General features: G+C 46.3%; 1 protein-coding gene across 1 annotated transcript in view; it reads right to left on the minus strand.

Annotated features, from left to right (window-relative positions):
- Positions 1-20,532, minus strand: part of LOC147121708 (regulator of G protein signaling protein-like) — a 109,221-nt gene that overhangs the window by 67,370 nt on the left and 21,319 nt on the right. The window contains exons 5-6 of the mRNA XM_085977989.1: positions 17,937-18,098; positions 4,924-5,903 (exon numbers count right to left, since the gene is read on the minus strand). Of these exons, the coding sequence (XP_085834115.1) occupies positions 4,924-5,903; positions 17,937-18,098 (1,142 nt within the window). The remainder of the gene's footprint in view (positions 1-4,923; positions 5,904-17,936; positions 18,099-20,532) is intronic.

Below are 20,532 nucleotides of genomic sequence, written 5' to 3' on the forward strand. Positions count from 1 at the left end.
TCCAAGTGGCAGGCAGTGACGAGTGGGGTACCGCAGGGATCGGTGCTAGGACCCCAGCTATTCACAATATATATTAATTATATAGACGAGGGAACTAGATGTAATATCTCCAAGTTTGCAGACAACACAAAGCTGGGTGGACATGTGTGCTGTGAGGAGGATGCCGAGAAACTCCAGTATGATTTGGACAGGTTGAGTGATTGGGCAGATGCATGGCAGATGCAGTATAATGTGGATAACTGCAAGGTTTTCCACTTTATCCGAATGGCAATAGATTGGGAAAAGGGGAAGTGCAACGAGACCTGGCTGTCCTTGCGCACCAGTCACTGAAGGTAAGCATGCAGGTGCATGGGTAGAACTGAGAAATACCAAGGGGCAGAAAATGTTAGTGGGAGTGGTATATAGACCTCCAAACAGTAATGCGGAGGTTGGGGATGGCATTAAAAGGGAAATTAGAGAAGCGTGCAAAAAGGGCACAGCAGTCATCATGGGTGACTTTAATCTACATATAGATTGGGCTAACCAAATTAGTAACAATACTGTGGAGGAGGAATTCCTGGAGTGCTTACGGGATGGTTTCCTGGACCAATATGTCGAGGAACCAACCAGAGATCAGGCCATCTTAGGCTGGGTATTATGTAACGAGAAAGGATTCATTAGCAATCTTGTTGTACGAGACCCCTTGGGTCGGAGCGATCATAATATCACAGAATCACAGAATCACAGAAACCCCACAGTGCAGATAGAGGCCATTTCGGCCCATCGAGCCTGCACCGACACATATCCCACCCGATCCCCATAACCCCTACACCAACACATATCCCACCCTATCCCCGTAACCCCACATATTTAATCCCCCTAACACTAAGGGTCAATTTATCATAGCCAATCGACCTAACCCGCACATCTTTGGACTGATCGAATATGATCGAATTCTTCATTAACATGGAGAATGAAGTAGTTGACTCAGACTAGGGTCCTGAATTTAAATAAAGGAAACTACGATGGTCTGAGGTGCGAATTAGGTAAGATTGATTGGGGAATGTCACTCAAGGGGTTAACGGTGGATAGGCAATGGCAAACATTCAAAGACCGAATGGATGAACTACAGAATTTGTTCATTCCAGTTTGGCATAAAAATAAAACAAAAAAGGTGACTCAACCGTGGCTAACGAGGAAAATTAGGGATAACATAAGATCCAAGGAGAGGGCATATAAATTGGCCAGAAAAAGCAGTAATCCAGAGGATTGGGAGCAGTTTAGGAATCAACAAAGGAGGACAAAGGGATTAATTAAGAAAGGGAAAATAGAATATGAGAGTAAGCTTTCAGGGAACATAAAAACTGACTGTAAAAGCTTTTATAGATATGTGAAGAGAAAAAGATTGGTGAAGTCAAGCGTAGGTCCCTTGCAGTCAGAATCAGGGGAATTTATAATGGGGAACAAAGAAATGGCAGACCAATTAAATACATATTTTGGTTCTGTCTTCACAAAGGAGGACACAAATAACCTCCCAGAAATGTCGGGGAACATAGGGTCTGATAAAAGGGAGGAACTGAATGAAATCAGTATGTGTAGGGAAATGGTGTTAGGGAAATTGATGGGATTGAAGGCCGATAAATCCCCAGGGCCTGATAATCTACATCCTAGGGTACTTAAGGAAGTGGCCCTAGAAATAGTAGATGCATTGCTGATCATCTTCCAACATTCGATGGAATCTGGAACAGTACCCATGGATTGGAGGGTAGCTAATGTTACCCCACTATTCAAAAAAGGTGGTAGAGAGAAAACGGGGAATTACAGACCGGTAAGCCTGACATTGGTAGTGGGGAAAATGCTAGAGTCCATTATATAAAAGATGTAATAGCAGATCACTTGGAAAACAGTGACAGGATCGGACAAAGTCAACATGGATTTACAAAAGGTAAATCGTGCTTGACTAATCTACTGGAATTTTTTGAGGATGTAACTAGTAAAATAGATAAGGGAGAACCAGTGGATGTGGTGTATTTGGACTTTCAGAAGGCTTTCGATAAGGTCCCACATAAGAGATTAGCATGTAAAGTTAAGGCACATGGGATTAGGGGCAAGGTGTTGACTTGGATAGAGAACTGGTTGGCAGATAGAAAGCAAAGAGTTGGAATAAACGGGTCTTTTTCCGAGTGGCAGGCAGTGACTAGTGGGGTACCGCAGGGATCGGTCCTTGGACCCCAGCTATTCACAATATATATTAATGATCTAGACAAGGGAACTAGATGTAATATCTCCAAATTTGCAGATGACACAAAGCTGGGTGGACGTGTGTTCTGTGAGGAGGATGCCAAAAAACTACAGGATGATTTGGACAGGTTGGGTGATTGGACAGAAGCATGGCAGATGCAATAGAACATGGATAAATGTGAGGTTATCCACTTCGGTGTCAAAAACAGGAAGGCAGATTATTATCTGAATGGCAATAGATTGGGAGAAGGGGAAGTGCAACGAGACCTGGGTGTCCTTGTGCACCAGTCACTGAAGGTAAGCATGCAGGTGCAGCAGGTGGTTAAGAAGGCAAATGGTATGTTGGCCTTCATAGCGAGAGGGTTCGAGTACAGGAGCAAGGATGTCTTGCTGCAGTTGTACAGGGCCTTGGTGAGACCACACCTTGAGTATTGTGTGCAGTTTTGGTCGCCTTATCTGAGGAAGGATGCTCTTGCCATGGAGAGAGTGCAGCGAAGATTCACTAGACTGATACCTGGGATGGTAGGAATGACGTATGAGAAGAGATTGGGTCGATTGGGCTTATATTCGCTGGAGTTTAGTAGAATGAGAGAGGGTCTCATTCAAACTTATAAAATTGCAACAGGACTAGACAGACTAGTTGCAGGAAGGATGTTCCCGATGGCGGGGGAGTCCAGAACCAGCTGTCACAGTCTAAGGATAAGGGGTAAGCCATTTAGGACTGAGATGAGGAGGAATTTCTTCACCCAGAGAGTGGTGAACCTGTTGAATTCTCTACCACAAAAGGCAGTTGAGGCCAATTCATTAAATATATTCAAGAAGGAGTTAGATATATTTCTTAAGGCTAAAGGAATCAAGGGATATGGGGAGAAAGCAGGGACAGGGTACTGAATTTGGATGATCAGCCATGATCTCATTAAATGGCGGAGCAGGCTTGAGGGGCCGAATGGCCTACTCCTGCTCCTATCTTCTATGTTTCTATGTTTCAACGCTACTTCCTACCAAAAGGTCAGTGTCGAATCAACTAACAGCTCCCAGATTTCTTTCAATTTATCCCCGGACAAGTTTCATCCCACCCACAGGTAATTACTACCTTTACTTCCAATATGAGTCTCAGCTGGAAAGAGAATGTGCATGGCCAACGGTGGTTAGATGTTAGCAGGTGTTTCTTTGTGCAGAGAGTTATTGCGAGCTGGAATAAGTTGGCGGCTCGTGCAGTGAATGGGGGTTCGCTGGAAGCATTCAAAAGGGAGCTGGCCAAGTTCCTGAGAGTGGCTGACGTATAGAAGGTGAACGAGTCATGGGGCAATGTGACATCCAGTCACCGCGATCTCCCGGAGTTTGCTCAATCGCCTATCATGTTCGGAGAGGAATTTCCCAGAGTTTCTCCTAAACCAGCCTCAGGATTTTTCTGGTTTTGCCTTTGCTTCTCCCAAGAGATGGTGTGACTGCGCTGGGGGAACATTCTGAACAGGAGGAAACCATTCAGCCCCTTGAGACTGTTCAAATAGATCATGGCTGATCTGGACCTCAACTCCATATCCCTAGATACCATCACCTAACAAAAATCTATCAATATCAATCTCAAAAATCTATCAACTATGGGGAAGGAATGGGGGTGATGGTGTGTGTAAATTATGAAGGGTTTAGATAAGAGTAAATAAAGAGAAACTGTTTCCAGCGGCTGAAGGATCGATACCCAGAGGGCACAGATTTAAGATGATTGACAACAGAACCAGAGGCAACATGAAGAAAAGCTTTTTTATGCAACGAATGGTTAGGATTTGGAATGCGCTGCCTGATAGGGTGGTGGATACAGATTCAATAGTAGCCTTCAAAAGGGAATTGGATAAATACTCGAAGGAGAAAATATTGCAGGGATATGGGGAAAGAGCGGGGGAGTGGGACTAACTGGATTGCTCTTCGAAAGAGCTGGCGCAGACTCGATGGGCTGAATGGCCTCCTTCTGTGCTGTACTATTCTATGATTCTATGAAATCACGCCACACAGGATGGAACAGGCTGTATTTATGTCCCTCTTTTTTGTAAGTTCGTAAGGATAACTGCAATGGAACATTAGCCAATAAGAGTGACATAGACTCATACAGCATGGAAGGCGGCCATTCGGCCCATCGTGCCTGTGCTGGCTCTTTGAAAAAGCGATCCAATTAGTCCCACTCCCCCTGCTCTTTCCCCATAGCCCTGCAAACTTTACCTTTTCAAGTATATATCCAATTTCTTTTTGAAAGTTACTAATTAATCTGCTTCCACCACCCTTTCAGGCAGCGCATTCCAGATCATAACAAGTCGCTGTGTAAAAAAAAAATCTCATCTCCCCCTCTGGTTCTTTACCAATGATCTTAAATCTGTGTCCTTTGGTTACTGACCGCCCCCCCCGCCCCCCGCCAGTGGAAACTGTTTCTCCCTATCAAATAGTGAGGTCTGATGGTGTGTCCGTGGCTAGCTTGGGACTGACTGGCTAAGCTTCTTCCTGCTCTATCCTGCCCATGAAACACTGCAGTGCTTTCACACAGATGAGGTGACCACATTCCCTGCACAGGCAATTCATCTCAATGTCTCCAATGTCAGCTTTGTGCTGCACCTGACCTTTCCATATCTGAACTGGGTAGATCTCCTTCACTCACACCATCACCTACCTCCTTCAGATACACACACAAAACCAAAGTTGGCAGTGGATTCTCACCTCACAAACCTCTTTCTGTGCAGTGAATATCCATGGGATAACCCTACCCGAGGGGAGAAGGATCTTGAGCTGCTTGGCAGTTTCCACCTGAAGCTTGGCATATTGCTTACTGCTCTCCTTCAGGTAGACCTCTACAATCTTCTCCGCTAGGATCTCCCTCAGGAGATACCCAGCCCTGTCCTTCACGCTCAACACGACATTCAAGAAGTTGCTCATTTCATGCCACAAACGCAGGTAGTGGAGCTTTGAGAGGTTGTTATTCACCCTCAGGAAGGTTGCAAATGGTTCTCCTGCCAGCTGGTCTGCGTTGAAGGCCCAGTGGAGATACTCGGACTGCTGGGTCTTCTCAGAAAACTTCTGGCATAACAGCATCGAGGGTGCTTTGATGACAGGGATGGAGGAGTCCAGCTGCGGGAAGATATACTCCTCGGAGGTGCCCTGTGCGTCAGCTGTCCACACATCTTTAGCTGCTGAAGAACAACAGGCCTGCTTCGGAGACTGAGAAAGGCATCCCGATGGGTGCCGCACGGGGAGATCAGGTGGACTAAGCTTTGGGATGGTCCTGGCCTTCGACTGACCCTGAGAATAGTCCCGTTGGTCCTTAGCTTTCAGGGTACTTGAAGGCTGATGTCCAGTCATGGTAGTTTTTGGTTGCTTGCCCGTGCAGTAAGGGAGCCTCCAGAGGAGGCGCTTGCTGGCTTTGGTGAAGTATGGCTGCGTGACGCCTTCTGTTTGTTTGATAGTCATTGTCAGCTCGGAAGGGCCCAGCTGATGTTTTGTAAGCTCCCCTTTAGACACCTTCGCTCTATATTCTCGGAGGATAGGGCCACATTCTTTCACCTTCCTCAAGCAATGTTTGCAGTGTGTGAGGAAGCGAGGCAACCAGTACACCTTCAGTTTCTGCAGGACCCGTTCTTGCAGTTTCACCATAAAGTCCCTCCTGGTTCGATAGGGCTGCTCCGATTTGGACAATCGAATGTCTTCTCAATGAAGAGCAAAAGAAACATGAGTCAGACAACAGCATTATAGATCTTCTACAGAATCATATATGGAACAAAAGGCCAGAGGCTCTTTTCAAAAAATCTTAAAACAGAGGAGGAGGCCATTTGGCCCGTCGTGCCTGTGCTGGCTCCTTGAAAGAGCCATTGTGCTCAGTCCCATATCCCCGCTTTTTGTCCGTAACCCTATAAGTTCCTCATCCTCCAGTACCTGTCCGACTCCCTTTTAGAATTATTTATGGAATCAGCTTCCACCAGCTTTTCAGGTCGAGCGTTCCAGATCCCAACAACTCTTGAGTGAAAACATTTCCCCTCATCTCCCCTCTAGATCTTTTTCCAATGATTTTGAAACTATGACCTTTAGTTATTGACCCACTCGTCAGAAGGAATATTATTTCTTTATTTACTCGATCAAAACTTCTCTCCATCTTGAAAACCTCTATTAGGTCCCCTCTTAACCTTCTCTGTTCCAAGGAGAACAGTCCTAACCTTTCCAACCTCTCCTCATAACTGAAGTCCCTCAGCCCTGGTAACATCCTGGTAAACCTCCTCTGTATCCTTTATAAGGCCTTTACATCTTTCCTGAAGTGTGGGGCCCAGAGTTGTCCACAATACTTCAACTGAGGTCTAACCAGTCATTTATAAAGTTCTAGCATGATCTCTTTGCTTTTATATTCTATTCCTCTATTTATAAACCCACATGCTTTTTTAACCACCTTATCAACTTGCCCTGCCACCTTTAAGGATTTGTGTATATAACACCAAGGTCTCTCTGCTCATCTACACTTTTTAAAATCTTGCCATTTATAGTATACTGTCTTTCCATATTAGTCCTCCCAAAGTGCATCCCGCATTGAACTCCATCTGCCATGCTGCTGCCCATTTCACCATCCTGTCTATCTTCCTGAAGCCTATAACTATCCTCATCACTCTCTACTATGTTGCCAAGTTTTGTATCATCTGCAAACTTTATAATGCTGCTCCCTACACCCAAGTCTAGGTCGTTTATAAAACCATTACAACAACACCCCCAGTCCGAAAAACATCCCTCCACCACCACCCTTTGCTCCTGTCACTGAGCCAATGCCTGTATCCATACCACCACTTTCCCCTTAATTCCATGGGCTTCCTTTGGAGGTAGTTTTGGGTCAATGACACAGCTTCCTTCTCCAAAAATAAAAGCAGTACCAGTTGCAAATCAAGTGTCATTGTGAAAGGGCCGTGTGGCCCAAAAGAAAATTAGAGGAAACATTGCTTGCAAGCCACTCTGTTGTATCAAACTGCTACCAATGATGGCTCAAGAGCCATGTTCACAGAGCAACTAGGGATGGCTAAGAAATGCAGCCTTGCCAGCAGTGCCCACATCCCGAGAATGAATAATAAAATAAAACTAGTTGGAGGCACAATGCCCTCTGGTTTGGCAATCTGATTGATCATTAGGACTTGACAATACAGCATTACGTCACACACACGGCTTTCGGGTGAACTAATGCACTGATTATTGTAACAAAGGCAGCTCTGGGCATTTTCCATTTGTGTCACCCAGTGCCTGGATGGAAGTCTCCCACAGAAGGTGTGGAACAGCCAGATGGAGAGTAAATCGATGTCTTCCCTGAGCCATCCATCTTAGCCCCAAACCCACAAGCACATCCCCTCCTTCCACCATCAGCTGCTTTGAGATAGGAACACAGGAACAACAGGAGGCCATTCAGCTCCTCGAGCCTGTTCCACCATTCAATTAGGTCATGGCTGATCTGTATCTTAACTCCATCTACCCACCTTGGTTCTGTAGCCCTTAATACCCTTGTCTAACAAAAATCTATCAACCTCAATTTTGAAATTTTCAATTGACCCCCAGCCTCAACAGCTTTTTTGGGGGTAGAGTATTCCAGATTTCCACTATCTTTTGTGTGAAGAAGTGCTTCCTGACCACCCTTGAATGGCCTGGTTCCAATTTTAGGGTTATGTCGTCTTGTTCTGGACTCCCTCACCAACTACCCTATCAAATCCTTTAATCATCTCAAAACAATTAGATCACTATTTACTGTGCCACCTCTCATCTTCTTCTTCTTCCTAACTTGGTGTCATCAGCAAACTTAGATACATGACTCTCTATTCCTTCATCCAAGTCATTTAGAAATATAGTGAAAAGCTGAGGCCTTGGTACTCCCCTGGGGGAGACCACTAGTCACATTCTGCCAATCAGAGTACATATCCATTGTCCCTACTCTCTGCCTCCTATCTCCTAACCAATTTCTTATCCAAGTCAATAGGTTGCCTCCAATTCCATATGCTTTCATTTTTGTTAACAATCTCTTATGTGGAACTTTATCAAATGCCTTATCTACCACATTAGTAACCTCATCAAAAAATTCAACTAGGACATGTCTTGCCCATTACAAATCCATGCTGGCTCTCTCTGATCAGCTCATATTTATTTAAGATCAGAGGAGATAGTGAGGCCAAGAAAGTCAACAGATGAAGGCTGACTTTAAAGGCAAGAGGTGGGAGCTGTTGGTTGGACTCGAGGGCTCGCCGAGGTCGGATCGTTGAAGAATTGAAAGAACAAAAATTTTCACCGCCAACTGAAGAGCATGGAGCGGGTGGTGGGCTACTGATGGAGTCATTGCACCAAGAGGATGTGAGCACCAAGGGTGTTCGAACCAAAGCCGATGAATGTAGAATATAATAATTAGCAAAAAAAATGGATAAGATTGGATGGGTTGTAGAGGGGGTCAAAGATTTGGAGAAGGAAGAGAAGGTGATGGAGAGAAAAATGAGCCTGGGAGAACCCTTGAATAAAACAGAGAGAAATAGTGAGAAATAGAGAGAAAGAGAGAAAAAGAGAGATAGCGATAAAGAAAGAAGGACTTGCATTTCTATAGCGCCTTTCACGACTTCAGGGTGTCCCCAAGTGCTTCACAGCCAATGAAGTGCTTTTTGAAGTGTAGTCACTGTTGTAATGTAGAAAACGTGGCAGCCTATTTACACACAGCAAGATCCCACAAACAGCAATGTGATAATGACCAGATAATCTGTTTTAGTGCTGTTGACGGAGGGATAAATATTGGCCAGGACACTGGGGAGATCGCCCCAGCTCTTCTTCGAAATGGTGCCTTGAGATCTTTTACATCTACCTGAGAGAGCAGGCCTTGGTTTGACGTCTCATCCGAAAGACGGCACCTCCGACAGTGCAGCACTCCCTCAGTACTGCACTGGAGTGTCAGCCTAGGTTTTTGAGCTCAAGTCACAATTCAGTTGAATTCAGATTCCCAGAGGTCATTTGAAGCTATACCTTGGCCAGTCAAAAAGTGACCATGACTTGGACTGGACCTCCAGGCAGTGGTGGTGAAAACCATTCAAGAGTCGGTTAGATGTGGGATCAGTATAATTCGGGTTCAATAAGGAAAGAGGCAGGGTTGAATCTAGTTCCAGGAAATGAAGTAGATAACGTAATGGTAGGGGAACATTTAGAAAACAGCGACCGTAGTAACATCATTAGGTTCAATACAGACAAAATGGAAGGGTTACAAAGATAAAGGTACTTGGGTAGAAAAAAAACCCTAATTTCAATGAGATAAAAGGGAACGAGCTGAGGGTATCTTCCTGAGAAGAGACAGTGAGAAATTAAAAACAGTGCTGTCCTCAGGGGTCAGTGCTGGAACTATTGCTTTCCTCAGTATACATCAATAATCTGGACTTCTTTTGCAGATGACACAAAAATCGAGATTGACTTTGAAGAGGATTGTAAGTGACCTCAGGAAGATAGAGACAGGCGAGGAGATTGGGCAGATATTCACTTTTAAAAGGGAAGTGGATAAAATTTTGAAAAAGAAAAATTGTGAAAGGGTACGGGGAAAGGCATGAGAAGGGTACTGATTGCACAGCTCTTTCAAAGAGCCCACAAATGTCCTCCTCCTGGTCTAATTTTTTATAATTCTACAATGTGATGGGGTTGAACTGTAGATCTGGTAGAAAGAACTTGCATTGATATCGCACCTTTCATGAACTCACGGTGTCCCAAACTGATGGACACCTACAGACACTGAAAGATGCCCTTGTAAGAATGGGATATGACGCTCGACTCGTCGATCGACAGTTCCGACGGGCCACAGCGAAAAATCGCATAGACCTCCTCAGAAGACAAACACGGGACACAACCAACAGAGTACCCTTCGTCGTCCAGTACTTCCCCGGAGCGGAGAAACTACGTCATGTTCTTCGCAGCCTTCAACATGTCATCGATGACGACGAACACCTCGCTAAGGCCATCCCCACGCCTCCACTACTCGCTTTCAAACAGCCGCCTAACCTCAAACAGACCATCGTTCGCAGCAAATTACCCAGCTTTCAGGAGAACAGCGACCACGACACCACACAACCCTGCCACAGCAACCTCTGCAAGACATGCCAGATCATCAACACAGATACCATCATCACACGTGAGGACACCACCCACCAGGTACATGGTACATACTCATGTGACTCGGCCAACGTTGTCTACCTCATACGTTGCAGGAAAGGATGCCCCGGAGCATGGTACATCGGCGAGACCATGCAGACACTGCGACAACGGATGAACGGACACCGCACAACAATCACCAGGCAGGAGCGTTCCCTCCCAGTCGGGGAACACTTCAGCAGTCAAGGACATTCAGCCTCCGATCTTCGGGTAAGCATTCTCCAAGGTGGCCTTCGAGACACACGACAACGCAAAATCGTCGAGCAGAAACTGATAGCCAAGTTCCGCACCCATGAGGACGGCCTTAACCGAGATCTTGGGTTCATGTCACGCTACATGTAACCCCACCTGACGCAGGGTCATCCAGACTCGAGTCGACATTGGCTTGTTCTCTCTACACAGATGCGGCCGGACCTGCTGTGATTTCCAGCCAAAAAAAAAAAAATGTTTTTTGTCTGTTTTTTTGTTTTTCATACAGACCCCAGCATCTGCAATATTCGACCCCCTGTGACCCCACTTCATTGTTCTTTGATGTAATGTTTCCCTGACTGACCTGTTTGGACACCATTCACACCTTTGACTGCTGTGATTATCTCTCTGCCGAGGTGTGATAAATGGCAGTTGGAAAGGTTACCTGTAAACATCTGACATGATTCTCTGACTATATAAGCTGTGTCTTTATGCATTTCTCCACTTCACCTGAAGAAGGAGCAGCGCTCCGAAAGCTTGTGATTTCAAATAAAGCTGTTGGACTATAACCTGGTGTTGTGTGACTTCTTACATTTGTCCACCCCAGTCCAACTCCGGCATCTCCACACCATGACTACTATCGACACCACAAACTGCCGGCTCAAAGTGGAGAGGATCTCCAAGAAGATCGCGCATATTGACACAGACATCAAGTTTCTACAGAGATGCAAGAAAGCAGACAAGATCCCGAAAGGACTACAGATCACTAACCCACTCAAGTCGACCTACAACACAGACTACGCTGAGAGACTCTGCCGTCGTACCTCTCGCACACTCCTCAACCATCTCGTACACCAGCTCTACAGCAGACGCCGCAACCTCGAAACCGAGATGGAGTCCATGTTCTCAGCCTGTGCTCAGGACGCAGCAGACCAGCTGCGAGACACCGCCAAACAAACAAGGCAACGGAACTACGCTACCTACATGCACACCAAGAACAGGAAGCTTGAGAAACTTGGCATCACCAGCAGCAGCAACCAAGCCTCCCCCGGTACCACGGTTGAAACCACAGGGAAATCCATCGTCAACCTGTCCAACCACACCCTTCAACCAGACGAAATTGAAGTTCTCAGCCGAGGGCTCAATTTCTGCCCCACCACCAAAATGGACCCCATCGGTCTCGCGGCAGACACAGAGGAATTCATCAGGAGAATGAGGCTCCGGGAATTCTTCCACAAATCCCAAGATGTCAGCAGCGAACCCAATGAGACAATCAATGATCCGGAACAGCAGACAGAGGGATCCGCAGTGCAGCTACCGAAGAAGAAAGAGTCAAATTGGACCCCTCCGGAGGGTCGCTGCCCTAAGCTTGACATGTATGCTCAAGCTGTCAGGAGATGCATCAACGCCAGATTCATCAGCCGCACTCACAAGACAGTCCAGAATGTCACCCGAGCACAATGCAACGCCATCCACGCTCTCAAGACCAACCGCAACATCGTCATCAAACCAGTAGACAAAGGAGGTGCCATCGTCATACAGAACAGAACAGACTATTGCAAAGAAGTATACCGACAACTGGACAACCAGGAACACTACAGACAGTTACCCGCAGATCCGACCAAAGAACACACCCGCCAACTCAACAGACTGATCAAAACCTTCGATCCAGACCTTCAAAGCATCCTACATGCTCTCATCCCACGTACTCCCCTCGTGGGAGACTTCTACTGCCTCCCAAAGATACACAAAGCCAACACACCTGGACGTCCTATCGCATCAGGCAACGGAACCCTGTGTGAGAACCTCTCTGGATATGTCGAGGGCATCCTGAAACCCATCGTACAGGGAACCCCCAGCTTCTGTCGCGACACTACAGACTTCTTACAGAAACTCAGCACCCACGGACCAGTTGAACCAGGAACACTCCTCGCCACGATGGACGTCTCGGCACTCTACACCAGTATCCCCCACGATGACGGCATCGCTGCGACAGCCTCAGTACTTAACACCAACAACAGCCAATCTCCAGACGCCATCCCACAACTCATCCGCTTCATCCTTGACCACAATGTCTTCACCTTTGACAACCAGTTCTTTACCCAAACACACGGAACAGCCATGGGGACCAAATTCGCACCCCAATACGCAAACATCTTCATGCACAAGTTCGAGCAAGACTTCTTCGCTGCACAGGATCTCCAACCAACGCTATACGCCAGATACATCGACGACATTTTCTTCCTATGGACCCACGGCGAAGAATCACTGAAAAGACTACACGATAACATCAACAAGTTCCATCCCACCATCAAACTCACCATGGACTACTCCTCAGAATCGGTCTCATTCCTGGACACACAAATCTCCATCAAAGACTGACACCTCAGCACTTCACTCGACCGCAAGCCCACGGACAACCTCACGATGCTTCACTTCTCCAGCTTCCACCCTAACCACGTTAAAGAAGCCATCCCCTATGGACAAGCCCTGCGAATGCACAGGATCTGCTCAGACGAGGAGGAACGCGATGGACACCTACAGACACTGAAAGACGCCCTTGTAAGAACGGGATATGACGCTCGACTCGTCGATCGACAGTTCCGACGGGCCACAGCGAAAAATCGCATAGGCCTCCTCAGAAGACAAACACGGGACACAACCAACAGAGTACCCTTCGTCGTCCAGTACTTCCCCGGAGCGGAGAAACTACGCCATGTTCTTCGCAGCCTTCAACATGTCATCGATGATGACGAACACCTCGCTAAGGCCATCCCCACGCCTCCACTACTCGCTTTCAAACAGCCGCCTAACCTCAAACAAACCATCGTTCGCAGCAAATTACCCAGCTTTCAGGAGAACAGCGACCACGACACCACACAACCCTGCCACAGCAACCTCTGCAAGACATGCCAGATCATCAACACAGATACCATCATCACACGTGAGGACACCACCCACCAGGTACATGGTACATACTCATGTGACTCGGCCAACGTTGTCCACCTCATACGTTGCAGGAAAGGATGCCCCGGAGCATGGTACATCGGCGAGACCATGCAGACACTGCGACAACGGATGAACGGACACCGCGCAACAATCACCAGGCAGGAGTGTTCCCTCCCAGTCGGGGAACACTTCAGCAGTCAAAGACATTCAGCCTCCGATCTTCGGGTAAGCATTCTCCAAGGCGGCCTTCGAGACACACGACAACGCAAAATCGTCAAGCAGAAACTGATAGCCAAGTTCCGCACCCATGAGGACGGCCTCAACAGAGGTCTTGGGTTCATGTCACGCTACATGTAACCCCACCTGATGCAGGGTCATCCAGACTCAAGTCGACATTGGCTTGTTCTCTCTACACAGATGCGGCCGGACCTGCTGTGATTTCCAGCCAAAAAAAAAAAAATGTTTTTTGTCTGTTTTTTTGTTTTTCATACAGACCCCAGCATCTGCAATATTCGACCCCCTGTGACCCCACCTCATTGTTCTTTGATGTAATGTTTCCCTGACTGACGTGTTTGGACACCATTCACACCTTTGACTGCTGTGATTATCTCTCTGCCGAGGTGTGATAAATGGCAGTTGGAAAGGTTACCTGTAAACATCTGACATGATTCTCTGACGATATAAGCTGTGTCTTTATGCATTTCTCCACTTCACCTGAAGAAGGAGCAGCGCTCCGAAAGCTTGTGATTTCAAATAAAGCTGTTGGACTATAACCTGGTGTTGTGTGACTTCTTACTATTAAAGTGTAAGCCGTGTTGTTATGAAGGCAAAAACAGCAGCCAATTTGTACACAGCACGGTCCCACAAACAGCAACAACATAAATAATCCATAGATCTAGTTTGCTGGCAATGGTTGAGGGAGGAATGTTGGCGAGGAGATTGGGAGAACTCCCTGCTTCTCATGGATAGTGCCGTGCAATCTTTTCCATCTGTCCATCTATACGGGGCCTCAGTTTAACATCTCTTCCATACTACAGCACCTCTGACAGTGCAGCACCCCCTCAGTACTGCACTGAAATGTCAGCCTAGATTACGTGCTCAAGTCTCTGGAGTCGGACTTGAACCCACGGCCTTCAGACTCAGAGGTAAGAATGGTGCCCCCTGAGCCACGGCTGACATGTGTGTCACCTTGTTATGGAGGCAGCTGGTAGCAGACATGGTGTCAGACTCTCATCCTAATACGATAGAGCGACAGGGTATAGAAACATAGAAGATAGGAGCAGGAGTAGGCCATTCGGCCCTTCGAGCCTGCTCCGCCATTCAATGAGATCATGGCTGATCATCCAAATTCAGTACCCTGTCCCTGCCTTCTCTCCATATCCCTTGATCCCTTTAGCCTTAAGAAATATATCCAACTCTTTTTTGAATATATATAATGAACTGGCCTCCACCGCCCTCTGTGGCAGAGAATTCCACAGGTTCACCACTCTCTGGGTGAAGAAATTCCTCCTCATTTCAGTCCTAAATGGCTTACCCCTTATCCTTAGACTATGACCCCTGGTTCTGGACTCCACGGCCATCATAAACATCCTTCCTGCATTTAGTCTGTCCAGGCCTGACAGAATTTTATAAGTTTTGATGAGATCCCCTCTCAATCTTCTAAACTCCAGTGAGTATAAGCCCAATCGACACAATCTCTCCTCATACGTCATTCCTGCCATCCCAGGTATCAGCTTGGTGAATCTTCGCTGCACTCCTTCCATGGCAAGAATGTCCTTCCTCAGGTAAGGTGACCAAAACTGCACACAATACTCAAGGTGCGGTCTCACCAAGGCCCTGTACAACTGTAGCAAGACATCCTTGTTCCTGTACTCGAACCCTCTTGCTACGAAGGCCAACATACCATTTGCCTTCTTAACCGCCTGCTGCACCTGCATGCTTACCTTCAGCGACTGGTGCACAAGAACACCCAGGTCTCTTTGCACTTCCCCTTCTCCCAATCTATTGCCATTCAAATAATAATCTGCCTTCCTGTTTTTGCCACCAAAGTGGATAACCTCACATTTATCCACATTATAGTGCATTTGCCATGTTTCTGCCCAATCACCCAATCTGTCCAAATCGTACTGGAGTTTCACGACATCCTCCTCACAGCTTACCCTCCCACCCAGCTTTGTGTCATCTGCAAATTTGGAGATATTACATCCAATTCCCTCGTCCAGATCATTAATATATATTGTGAACAGCTGGGGTCCTAGGACCGATCCTTGCGGTACCCCACTAGTCACTGCCTGCCACTCGGAAAATGACCCGTTTATTCCAACTCTTTGCTTTCCGTCCGCGAACCAGTTCTCTATCCAAGTCAATACCTTGCCCCCAATCCCATGTGCCTTAATTTTGCACGCTAATCTCTTATGTGGGACCTTATCGAAAGCCTTCTGAAAGTCCAAATACACCACATCCACTGGTTCTCCCTTATCTATTTTACCAGTTACATCCTCAAAAAATTCCAGTAGATTAGTCAAGCATGATTTACCTTTTGTAAATCCATGTTGACTTTGTCCGATCCTGTCACTGCTTACCAAGTGCTCTGCTATTACATCTTTTATAATAGATTCTAGCATTTTCCCCACTACCGATGTCAGGCTTACCGGTCTATAATTCCCTGCTTATTCTCTAACACCTTTTTTGAATAGTGGGGTAACATTAGCTACCCTCCAATCCATGGGTACTGTTCCAGAGTCTATCGAGTTCTGGAAGATGACCAGCAATGCATCTACTATTTCTAGGGCCACTTCCTTAAGTACCCTGGGATGTAGATTATCAGGCCCTGGGGATTTATCGGCCTTCAATCCCATCAATTTCCCTAACACCATTTCCCTACAAATACTGATTTCTTTCAGTTCCACCCTTTCATCAGGCCTTATGTTCCCCGGCATCTCTGGGAGGTTATTTGTGTCCTCCTTTGTGAAGACAGAACCAAAGTATGAATTTAGTTGGTCTGCCATTTCTTTGTTTCCCATTATAAATTCCCCTGATTCTGACTGTAAGGGACCTACGCTTGACTTCACCAATCTTTTTCTCTTCACATATCTATAAAAGCTTTTACAGTCAGTTTTTATGTTCCCTGAAAGCTTACTCTCATATTCTATTTTCCCTTTCTTAATTAATCCCTTTGTCCTCCTTTGTTGAATCCTAAACTGCTCCCAATCCTCAGGATTATTGCTTTTTCTGGCCAATTTATATGTCGTCTCCTTGGATCTTATGCTATCCCTAATTTCCCTTGTTAGCCACGGTTGAGTCACCTTTTTTGTTTTACTTTTATGCCAAACTGGGATGAACAAATTCTGTAGTTCATCCATTCGGTCTTTGAATGTTTGCCATTGCCTAGCCACCGTCAACCCTTTGAGTGCCATTCCCCAATCAATCCTACCCAACTCGCTCCTCAGACCATCGTAGTTTCCTTTATTTAAATTGAGGACCCTAGTCTCTGAGTCAACTACTTCATTCTCCATCTTAATGAAGAATTCGATCATATTATGATCGCTCAGACCCAAGGGGCCTCGTACAACAAGATTGCTAATTAATCCTTTGTCGTTACATAATACCCAGTCTAAGATGGCCTGATCTCTGGTTGGTTCCTCGACATATTGGTCCAGGAAACCATCCCGTAAACACTCCAGGAATTCCTCCTCCACAGTATTGTTACTAATTTGGTTGGCCCAATCTATATGTAGATTAAAGTCACCCGTGATGACTGCTGTGCCCTTATTGCTCGCTTCTTTAATTTCCCTTTTAATGCCATCCCCAACCTCCGCCTTACTGTTGGGAGGTCTATATACCACTCCCACTAATGTTTTTTTCCCCTTAGTATTTCTCAATTCTACCCATACAGATTCCACATCATCAGAGCTAATATCCTTCATTACAATTGTATTAATCCCTTCTTTAACCAGTAATGCTACCCCACCTCCCTTTCCTTTTTGCCTATCTTTCCTGAATATCGAATACCCCTGGATGTTGAGTTCCCAGTCTTGGCCATCCTTGAGCCATGTTTCCGTAATCCCAACCAAATCATATTCGTTTACCTCTATTTGCGCAGCCAATTCGTCTACCTTATTACAAATGCTCCTCGCATTAAGACACAAAGCCTTCAGGCTTGTTTTTTTAACGCTCTTACACCTATTAAAATTATTATTTACTGTGGCCATGTTTGATTTAAATCATTGATTTCTCTGACTGCCACTTTTGTTTTTCTCCTTCCTATCTTTTGCTTTGGTGAGCGGTCGCTGTTTGTGTTTCAGTGACTAAAACTGAAAATATTTCATGAGGGAATGAGCTGGTGTTGCAGGTTATGATGTGACTTGAACCTTTTGATTGGATCGGACTCCCCTTCAAGCCTGCCAATCCCTTACCGATGAAACCACCACAGGTGGACATAACGACGGAGCCATCTTGCAGGTGAGTGGCCTGCAACATTCGGAGCTGAGCGAAGTACTGATCTCTTTGATTGACATTGGTTTCATCCAGTTTCAGCATCCTCTCCATCCTCACCCAGAACTCCGCCAATTCCTCTCCTACACAATGCACACAACAACTAGTTATTTGGGTAAACGTACCTCAGGTTCATTACAAAGTCTAGGCATATGTGAATAGACACAGTGCAGTCTGGGTATATGTGAAGGGACAGACTGGGTATATGTGAAGGAACTGACTGGGTTTATGTGAAGGGACTGACTGGGTTTATGTGAAGGGACAGACTGGGTTTATGTGAAGGGACAGGCTGGGTATATGTGAAGGGACAGACTGGTTTTATGTGAAGGGACAGACTGGGTATATGTGAAGGGACTGTCTGGGTATATGTGAAGGGACTGTCTGGGTATATGTGAAGGGACAGACTGGGTATATGTGAAGGGACAGACTGGGTATATGTGAAGGGACAGACTGGGTATATGTGAAGGGACTGTCTGGGTATATGTGAAGGGACTGTCTGGGTATATGTGAAGGGACTGTCTGGGTATATGTGAAGGGACAGACTGGGTATATGTGAAGGGACTGTCTGGGTATATGTGAAGGGACTGTCTGGGTATATGTGAAGCGACTGACTGGGTTTATGTGAAGGGACAGACTGGGTTTATGTGAAGGGACAGACTGGGTTTATGTGAAGGGACTGTCTGGGTATATGTGAAGGGACTGTCTGGGTATATGTGAAGGGACAGTCTGGGTATATGTGAAGGGACAGACTGGGTATATGTGAAGGGACTATCTGGGTATATGTGAAGGGACTGTCTGGGTATATGTGAAGGGACTGTCTGGGTATATGTGAAGGGACTGTCTGGGTATATGTGAAGGGACAGACTGGGTATATGTGAAGGGACTGTCTGGGTATATGTGAAGGGACAGACTGGGTATATGTGAAGGGACTGTCTGGGTATATGTGAAGGGACTGTCTCGGTATATGTGAAGGGACTGTCTGGGTATATGTGAAGGGACAGACTGGGTATATGTGAAGGGACTGTCTGGGTATATGTGAAGGGACTGTCTGGGTATATGTGAAGGGACTGACTGGGTTTATGTGAAGGGACTGTCTGGGTATATGTGAAGGGACTGACTGGGTTTATGTGAAGGGACAGACTGGGTATATGTGAAGGGACAGACTGGGTATATGTGAAGGGACTGTCTGGGTATATGTGAAGGGAATGTCTGGGTATATGTGAAGGGACTGTCTGGGTATATGTAAAGGGACAGACTGGGTATATGTGAAGGGACAGACTGGGTATATGTGAAGGGACAGACTGGGTATATGTGAAGGGACTGTCTGGGTATATGTGAAGGGACTGTCTGGGTATATGTGAAGGGACAGACTGGGTATATGTGAAGGGACTGTCTGGGTATATGTGAAGGGACTGTCTGGGTATATGTGAAGCGACTGACTGGGTTTATGTGAAGGGACAGACTGGGTTTATGTGAAGGGACAGACTGGGTTTATGTGAAGGGACTGTCTGGGTATATGTGAAGGGACTGTCTAGGTATATGTGAAGGGACAGTCTGGGTATATGTGAAGGGACAGACTGGGTATATGTGAAGGGACTGTCTGGGTATATGTGAAGGGACTGTCTGGGTATATGTGAAGGGACTGTCTGGGTATATGTGAAGGGACAGTCTGGGTATATGTGAAGGGACAGACTGGGTTTACGTGAAGGGACTGACTGGGTATATGTGAAGGGACAGACTGGCTTTATGTGAAGGGACTGACTGGGTATATGTGAAGGGACAGACTGGGTTTACGTGAAGGGACAGACTGGGTTTATGTGAAGGGACAGACTGGGTATATGTGAAGGGACAGACTGGGTTTATGTGAAGGGACTGACTGGGTATATGTGAAGGGACAGACTGAGTATATGTGAAGGGACAGACTGGGTTTATGTGAAGGGACAGTCTGGGTTTATGTGAAGGGACAGACTGCGTTTACGTGAAGGGACAGACTGGGTTTACGTGAAGGGACAGACTGGGTTTACGTGAAGGGACAGACTGGGTTTATGTGAAGGGACAGACTGGGTTTACGTGAAGGGACTGACTGGGTTTACGTGAAGGGACAGACTGGGTTTACGTGAAGGGACTGACTGGGTTTATGTGAAGGGACAGACTGGGTTTATGTGAAGGGACAGACTGGGTTTATGTGAAGGGACAGACTGGGTTTATGTGAAGGGACAGACTGGGTTTATGTGAAGGGACTGTCTAGGTTTATGTGAAGGGACAGACTGGGTTTATGTGAAGGGACAGACTGGGTTCATGTGAAGGGACAGACTGGGTTTATGTGAAGGGACAGACTGGGTTCATGTGAAGGGACAGACTGGGTATATGTGAAGGGACAGACTGGGTATATGTGAAGGGACAGACTGGGTTCATGTGAAGGGACAGACTGGGTATATGTGAAGGGACAGACTGGGTATATGTGAAGGGACAGACTGGGTTTATGTGAAGGGACAGACTGGGTTTATGTGAAGGGAC

This window comes from Somniosus microcephalus, chromosome 3, assembly GCF_052327205.1.
Source record: "Somniosus microcephalus isolate GS21.2 chromosome 3, FLI_Smic_1.0, whole genome shotgun sequence".
In the NCBI taxonomy this organism is placed as follows: Eukaryota; Metazoa; Chordata; class Chondrichthyes; order Squaliformes; family Somniosidae; genus Somniosus; species Somniosus microcephalus.